The following is an 8,615-nucleotide window of genomic DNA, read 5'->3' on the forward strand; positions in this document are numbered from 1 at the left end:
AGAGAGAGGGAAGAGAGAGGAGAGAGAGAGAAGAGAGAGAGGAGAGATAGGAGAGAGAGGGAAGAGAGGAGATGGGAGGGAGAGGGGATAGAGAGTGAGGGGAGAGAGAGGGAAGAGAGAGGGGAGAGAGAGGAGAGAGGAGGGAGAGAGGAGGGAGAGGTGGGGAGAGGGGAAGAAGGGAGAGAGGGGAGGGAGGAAAGGAACACTCACAAAAGCTGGCATCCAAGAGAGAGCAAGTGACTAAGGGAAGGGAAAAGAGCAGAAAGGGAGGGTGATAACATCTGAATGCTCAAATATTTTCCTGAACTTCAAAGGATATTTATGTTTTACCATGTGGAAAGTATCACCGACCCAGTCCTATAAAATTTATCTCTTGCCTCAGATGAATTGTGGGTATGTCTTGGTTTTCTCCTTTCCACTTAACAATGGCTGAAAATCAGAGAAGACAATTCCCATACACATGTCTACAGAGATGCCAAAAACATGTATACACATTTTAAGGAAAAAACTGTATTAAATTTGTAATACTCAAGTCATGTTTGACTTCTGCAACTACAAGAGGTGCTCAATGCGACTTGTGTTCATCTTTTGTTATCAGCACATATTATTTTTTCTTTCTTAAAATGTGTGTATTTTTCGCACCCTCTGTATAATTGACAAATTCAGTGGTCCATTAGATATAATAGTCAATTGGGTCATTTAAGGAAAGTAAACAGTCATATTTATTTTTTGGTTTTTCTCTTACAACTTCAACTTTAATGTAAGGGAAATCCTGGGCAACTGGTAGAATCATACCAGTTTCAGACATGCTGAAACTTGTTTAAATACAAATATGCTTTAACATTTGCTTGTTCTGAGGTTCTTACAGCAACACACATAAGCAGTTACTTGAGTGGTCACTCATGTGTTCAGGTTCAAAAAACATGACCACAGGCAGCGCCTGTGGCTCAGTGGGGAGGGCGCCAGCCATGTACACCTGGGTTGATGGGTCTGAACCCAGCCAGGCCAGCTAAACAACAACAAATGCAACAAAAAAATAGCTGGGTGTTGTGGTGAGTGCCTGTAGTCCCAGCTACTTGGGAGGATGAGGCAAGAAAATCGCGTAAGCCCGAGTTTGAGGTTGCTGTGAGCTGTGATGCCACAGCAGTCTACTGAGGGCAACATATTAAGACTTGGTTTCAAAAACAACAACAACAATAACAACAAAACACGATCATAGATTTTGTTTAACACTACATGTCAACAGCAGGTTTTCTGAAGCAGAGAATTCTGAGAAAGGAGCAGCTCTCATAGTGTCAGGGTAAATATAATCATGGCAAAGTTATTAGAGGTCAGAGAAAATCTGTTATGTTAATTTTTTTTTTTAAGAGACAGAGTCTTATTTGTCACCCTTGGTAGAGTGCCGTAGCATCACAGCTCACAGCAACCTCCAACTCCTGGGCGTAGGCAATTCTCGTCTCAGCCTCCCAAGTAGCTGGGACCACAGGCAACCGCCACAATGCCCAGCTATTTTTTGTTGCAATTTGGCCGGGGCCAGGTTCAAACCTGCCACCCTTGGTACATGGGGCTGGCACCCAACCCACTGAGCCACAGGTGCTGCCCTGTGTTAATTTTTTAAGAGCTCCTGACTACATATGTTTTTTCCTTATGTAAGATTAGCTTGAAATATTTCTCTACCAAGAAAAAACTGTTTTCAGCAAATGCTTTTATTGTGGTTGTGATGCAGGAGTCTATTTTCTTAAATACTTTCAGATCTAAGTAAAGGTGAAAATAAAAATAAGAAAACTCAAGTGAACATAGAAAAGAAGCATATTTACACATGTCAAGAACGTGAGGTTTCAGATGAAGGCCTTCCACAATCTCTGCTTTTATTCATGGTTTTGCCACGTTAAAAGTAAGTTCTAGGCTCGGTGCCTATAGCTCAACCAGGCTAAGGCGCCAGCCACGTACACCTAAGGTGGCGGGTTCGAATCCCCAGCCCGGACCCGCCAAACAACAATGACGGCTGCAACCAAAAAATAGCCGGGCGTTGTGGCGGGCGCCTGTGGTCCCAGCTACTTGGGAGGCGGAGGCAGGAGACTCGCTTGAGCCCAGGAGTTGGAGGTTGCTGTGAGCTGTAATGCCATGGCACTCTGCCCAGGGGGACAGCTTGAGGCTCCATCTCAAAAAAAAAAAGTAAGTTCTAGAGGTCAGGTGATTCCATGAAGCCACTTAGGACTAATTTTATTAAATGATTTATGACCAAAACTATGTTCTAGAAACAAAACAGCAAACTGTTCAGTGAAAGAGAGGGAGTGTCTGCAGAGTGGGTGTGGGGCAGTGGGGGGACATGGGCTGGAGAGGTTTCCACCCCCTCCTCATCCCCAGTTACTCTGCCCACCGTAGCCAGTATATTCTGAGTGTTTTCCATTTTCAAATATACACATACTAAAAACTAAACTGTGAAGTTTCTAACCTCTGTTTTGAATTTTCAGATGACAGTTATAGTCTGTGATTTTCCAGCCTAAATTACGGAAGACATTTCGTGAATCACCATCACACTGAGACGAGGGCCGACAACACCAAAGAGGTGCAGGGATCTGTTCAGAGTCTAAAATGCATCATCAAAAACAGCCTTAATCTACTCCAGTGATAATGTTTTCAGAATTTCTGGCTCAAGATTTCAGTCTTATTTGTACATAAATAGACATTAGAAGACAATTGCTTTATAGGTTTATTTCATATAATAAGCTATTTCTTACAGATAAAAGAAAGATTCAGTTCTATTCTATTTAAAATAGTAAAAGCAAAAGATGTGCCTTAACTCCCAACAGGATTTCCACAATAGCTAATGCAGCGGGTTTAGTCTCAGAAGTTCCTTGTATCAGGGAACTAGCAGTAAGCAATTTCATACAAAGACATACTACAGACGAAATATACAGCTATGTCTTTACACAAGTGTGTGAGTGGGTGACTTCCTCAAGCTGTCACTCCTCATGGGAAGGCAGCAGATCAGCTCAGATTTCCCCGAGGATGCTGCTCCTTCTCTCTGAAAACGCAGGTCCTGAAACAGTCAGATACTGCTTTTAAAAAGCCAGTACTCAGGCTTGGCGCCTGTGGCTCAAGCAGCTAGGGTGCCAGCCACATACACCTAAGCTGGCGGGTTCAAATCCAGCCTGGGCCGGCCAAACAATGATGGCTGCAACCAAAAAATAGCTGGGCGTTGTGGTGGGTGCCTGTGGTCCCAGCTACTTGGGAGGCTGAGGCAGGAGAGTCGCTGGAGCCCAGGACTTGGAGGTTGCTGTGAGCTGTGATGCCACGGCACTCTACCCAGGGGGACAGCTTGAGGCTCTGTCTCAAAAAAAAAAAAAAAAAAAGCCAGTACTCAAGCATGAGAGGTTCAGAGAATGCCCAAGTAATCTGACCTGCCCTACCCCAGAGAGAACCTCCAAATTCTAGAAGTCAGGTGATTTCCTGAAGCCGCTTAGGACTAATTTTATTAAATGATTTATGACCAAAACTATGTTCCAGAAGCAAAACAGCAAACTGTTCAGTGAAAGAAGGGAAGGGTCAGAGCAGATGGCTCCTGAAGCACATGTGGCAAGATCTGGACGCTGGTGCAGACGCATACACAGGACAGTGCTGTTTTCCTACCCTTTGCTAAGAAATAAGTGAGAGACTTTGATGATGGGGAAAATACAAAAGAAAATAGTCTTGGGGAGGACACACTATGAAATACCTAGATAAAAATTTTGTTTCCTTTACCAACACCCTTTTGGTCTGTGAGGAGTCATAAATATACAAGAAGTCTGAGGTGGAGCCAGCTGGGCCCTGAAGAGGTCAAATGACCTGGCAGGAGAGAGATCCTGAGGCAACATGACTTTCTTCTGCTTATAGAACAGTAAAAGTTTATGGCTTAGGGCACAGAAATGAGAAATGCCTGGGGGTCAGTTTTGCTGATGTCCTCAGGCTGTTCTGGTCCGGCTAGGAAGCCCAGTTGTGAGGGGGTTTGGGTCAGCAGGAGTCAGAGGCAGATTGTTCTTTTCTACCAGGATTTTGGGAGGATGTTTTCTCATCAATACTTCCGTTTGCTTTCTGAATATAAAAGACTGTATTTTACAAAGTCTGAAGTTACTGAACTTGACCCTCTTGTCTGGGTGGAAGTTAATGTTTTACTAATAAAGAAGTTGATGTAAAATGCAGTGTGCAGACCAGCGATAAAGACGATATTGTCTTTAAGGGGGTTTCACATTTCCAGGCAACTGCAAAAACATTACTCTGCTTAAGGCTTTAAAGCAGAAACAAAGAACTACTGAAACTCAAAAGATCTGTTTACCTCCCTCCACCCAAAAAGAGATTCTTACCAGGTTCAGCTGTAGATCTAGGCTCTGCATGCCACATGGAAAAAAAAAAATCAGAACAGAGTATTAGAATGGAGCTCCATTAAATAATAAACTTACCAATCTGTTTCTGTAACACTGTCTAGAACACATCTGCAGAAACATTAGCCAAATTCCACAGTACCAAAGAGGTGACAGAAGGTCAATTCTCGTTTCTATAAATACAGACACTTGAGTGCCAGTTAACACCTCACACTAGAAAGTTTTTAAACTGCAGTTCATAGATGACCTGTGGTAGATTTGTGAACCTCCTAAAATTATTTACCCAACTTTGAGCCCTAATGTATACTTGCATTTTTTGAAGAAAGGAAATATAACTTCCATCAGTGTTTCAAAGAGGCCACTGCTTTAATTTACCAGATCTCGCACACTGCGGAACATCTGGTCTTTCCACTCTTTGAAAATACAGTTCAAGGCTGGGCAAGGTGGCTCAGGCCTGTGATCCCAGCACTCAAGAGGCCGAGGTGGGTAGACTACTTGAGCTCAGGAGTTCAAAGTCAACCTGAGTAATAGTAGACCCCATCTCTACTACAAATTGAAAACCTGAGGCAAGAGGATTACTTGAGCCCAAGAGCCTGAGGTTGCTGTGAGCTATGATGGCACAGCACTCTACCCAGGGTGAAATAATGAGACTCTGTTTCAAAAAAAGGAAAATATAGTTCAGTTCACTGGAATGATTATACCCTCTCAGTTTTTCTGAAGCTATAGAAAATAAAGCAATAAAGTGGTCAGATTTAGGGAAATGAGCACCTCTCCTTACTTTTCTGTAGAATTCTGAAATCTGGAGAGTCTTGGATTTCACTCCCTTGCCGGAACCACTGCACCTGCAGAGGGGGTGCTCCACGGGCTCGGCACTCCAGGACCACAGCCTGGCCCTCTGCCACGGCTGTGTTTTGCAGATCCTGAATTCAAACAAGATGTCCCCATCAGACACTGGTACATTTTTAGCAATTTCACAGTGCAGAATAAAAATTCAAACTATAGACAAAAATCCAAAATACAAATGCATCACAAAATAATGGCCACTGACTTAGGTAAAGATGGACACCTTTGTGCCCACTGACCAGCACTCTTCATAACCTCCTGTCACAAGTTGAATAAGGTTCTGCAGAATTCTCTGGCCTGTCTGCAAATTTCATTGATTCTTTTTAATTTACAGAATTTGACAGTCACTACTGTTAACTTTCTCCCTCTGCATTTAGAGCAACTGAGCCAGTGGAATGCACGCTTCTCAACACACACTCCAAATGAACGTGAATTCTAATAAAAACCAGTTTAAAAGCATATACACTTGTTTTCACATGCTCTAACCTTTCCACATACTCCCCACCAGCTCTGCCCACCGCACTTCCTATGTCAGGTTTGCTGAGCAAATGGATTTTCGTATTTCGTCATTGTGAGAGTCGCCTTTCTCCCTCAGTGGGCTTCACTCCCTCTTCACTTGCTGTGTTTTGCTCCCTCTCACCCCATTCCACCTCCAGACCTAAACGTTCTTATGATCCAAAATATTAGAAATTAATTTGGCTTTACAGATGCAGAGAGGTATAGCTTTTCATGCTTGTTATTAAATATCAGGACATCAATAGCTCCTTCACATTTCTTCTCTCTCTCTTCCTCCCCCGGGATAAACTAACAAAGGGCTTGTTTAAACTTTTTGACTTCGTGTATTAGATCTGATGTAAAGCATGAAGGCCTCTTAAAATAATTCAGACATAATAAAGTACTTTACCTATACACAGACCCAAAAGCAAGCAAATTCACATTAGGGAGTGTGTGTGGGTTTTTGTTTGATTTGGTTTGGTGTGAATTATCTGAGGGGACAATAAATGATAACCTGGGAAAAAACAATAGCTACAGTGAGTGGTGGTCGGTGTGCTGAAATCCTGTGGGACTTCCAGAAGTCTAGGAAGTGATTCTTCCACACAACTTTTGGAATCAGGTTGCTAAACCCATGTTGGGATTTTAGCTAGATTTGCATGAAGTATAGATTAATTGGGAGTCAGGACTTCACAGTTTTCCAGTCCACATGCATGGCACCATCTTTCCTTTTATTTCAGCTTTTAAAATGTCTTTTAAGAAAACTTTATAATCCCCCCTCAAAAAGAAAAGAAAAGAAAAGAAAAAGGGGATGAAATGCTGTCACAGAGCGATAGGGATGTCATCCAGCCTAGATATGCAAATCAGTGACAGAACAAACTGAAAATTAGTCCATTTTTATGATTTCCTACAAAACCTCCTCAATCTCCCAAGCAATTTCCCACACACTTTTATGCCTTATATTTTTCTACCATCTTGGCTTTTCCATTCAATTTTAAGCTCTAGCAGGTCCCTGACCACATCCATATCTTTCAGACTTGTCACAAGATTATTGTCACACAGTAGTTGTTCAGCAAATATCTATGTAGCCCCAAAGGTAACCGTGATAGTCAGCCTTCTAATCTGTTCACTGTGATTTGTAAAGACTGTTACACAAAGTCACATGTAAGCAGAATTCAAAGACCACGGCAAACGCAGAGAATGGGACTTCCAGATGTCAGACCTTGGTGAACACAGGAGGGAAGTAGGCAGCAGTGGTTCCATCAGGTCGGCAGAGATATGAAGTTGGGCTTTGAACCTGAAAAGGCAGAGACAGATGGATCAAATTCTAGATGCACAAATTGCTGAAAAGATGGGATAAAGGAACTTTCATTATGGGGAGTGCTGCACAGGAATGAAAGCATCACCATACATCACTCTGCAGATGTTGTTCAGCTTCCTTTGTTCACATCTGTTACTCTTCTCTGTCCTAAAGGATATCCAAGGTAAAAGTTCCCCAGGTCCCTGGGGATCCACAAGCTTTTAAATGCTATTACCAAATGGATTTCTATGTGTGGGACTAACACAAGGATCTTTTTAAAAGTTCTCACAGACCTTACATTTTATTTTTAAATACAGCCTGGAATCATTAAATAAAAAGCATCAGCTATTGGCAGTGGAGGGTTAAAGTAAGTTATCAAGCATCTACCTGTCTTATTCTTAACTTGCACTCTTTTCCAGTATAGGGATTATGGGAAATGAGGAGAAAAGGAATATGTATTACTTTTGTCTTGATGTGCCCCCCCCAAAAAGAAAAGAAAAAACAAATAAAGGCACTAAAACACTTATTGAATGGTGAATTTCTTACTCACATCTCTAGATACGTGAATAGTGAATGGAAAACATTTCTCTGTGCGCCATCACTTATTTTCAAATAATCTGGATTTGTTCACTTATATAAGTGGTTGCTAGCTTCTTAACCCAAGATGATGGTGACCTGGTATTACATATCTAAATATGCCACAGGAAGTCATGAAGAATGTTGCAAAGGTTGTAGACAAGATAGGATGGTAACGGACCTTATTCATTACTCCTGGAAGACCTTTTTGTAGATTGTGATTGGGGGGGGCTGAGTTTCACATTTCACTTTTTATGTCCAAAGAATGTATAAACACTTTTATAGTATTTACTCTGTGCCACATATATATGAAGATTAATGCACTGAATCCTCTTAATAATACTGGGAGATGGGTGGTGCCATCATCTTCATTTTGCAGGTAAATAAACTAGGCATGTCATTTGCTTACGGCCCCATGGTTAGGAAAAGGTAGTTCTGGGGTTCAGATCCAGGCAGTCTGGCTCCAAAGCCTAACCTTGGTGTGACAGTCCCCAGAGCCATTGAAAGATGGAGCTTCTCTTAGCACTTCACTCTCCCAGTGATAAACATGGGATGTGTTACATTATCAGTATTCCTGCTGAGGTTAAGCCATTTAAAAATGTGCTCTTTGTGCTATTATGATATGCACATACTCAGATACACACATAGCTTTCTGTTCTTAGGCTTCTGTGTTACACCTGAACACATTCCATCATATTCAGTGAGTGTTTCAGAAATATTTCTGTAAAATTCACTCTGGTATAGGGGTTTAACATTGATGATTAATATGCCATCTCTGAGTAATTTATACTGGTTGATGCAAGTTTATGAACACAAATGCCTTTTCTCTGTTGCTTGCATTTTCTCCCTATCACAGAGTGTATGTCACACACTTCAGGTACAAACCCCTCTGAGTGCTCCTTAGACAATAAAGGTGGCACTGTGATGGCCACAGGACAGGGATGAATTCACATCTCAGAGTGTGGGGAAAACCCTTCTCTGAGTGTGGTCTTTAATATTAACTGCCATGTGAGTTGTATTTAACTTACAATAGTTTTAAGTCC

The 8,615-nt window shown here is 41.9% G+C and overlaps 1 protein-coding gene across 1 annotated transcript in view; it reads right to left on the reverse strand.

Moving 5' to 3' along the window:
- Window positions 1–8,615, reverse strand: part of PALLD (palladin, cytoskeletal associated protein) — a 240,054-nt gene that overhangs the window by 124,280 nt on the left and 107,159 nt on the right. The window contains exons 5-7 of the mRNA XM_003803530.2: window positions 6,919–6,993; window positions 5,140–5,281; window positions 4,344–4,367 (exon numbers count right to left, since the gene is read on the reverse strand). Of these exons, the coding sequence (XP_003803578.1) occupies window positions 4,344–4,367; window positions 5,140–5,281; window positions 6,919–6,993 (241 nt within the window). The remainder of the gene's footprint in view (window positions 1–4,343; window positions 4,368–5,139; window positions 5,282–6,918; window positions 6,994–8,615) is intronic.

This window comes from Otolemur garnettii, unplaced genomic scaffold (assembly GCF_000181295.1).
Source record: "Otolemur garnettii isolate 467f Iridium unplaced genomic scaffold, OtoGar3 scaffold00324, whole genome shotgun sequence".
In the NCBI taxonomy this organism is placed as follows: Eukaryota; Metazoa; Chordata; class Mammalia; order Primates; family Galagidae; genus Otolemur; species Otolemur garnettii.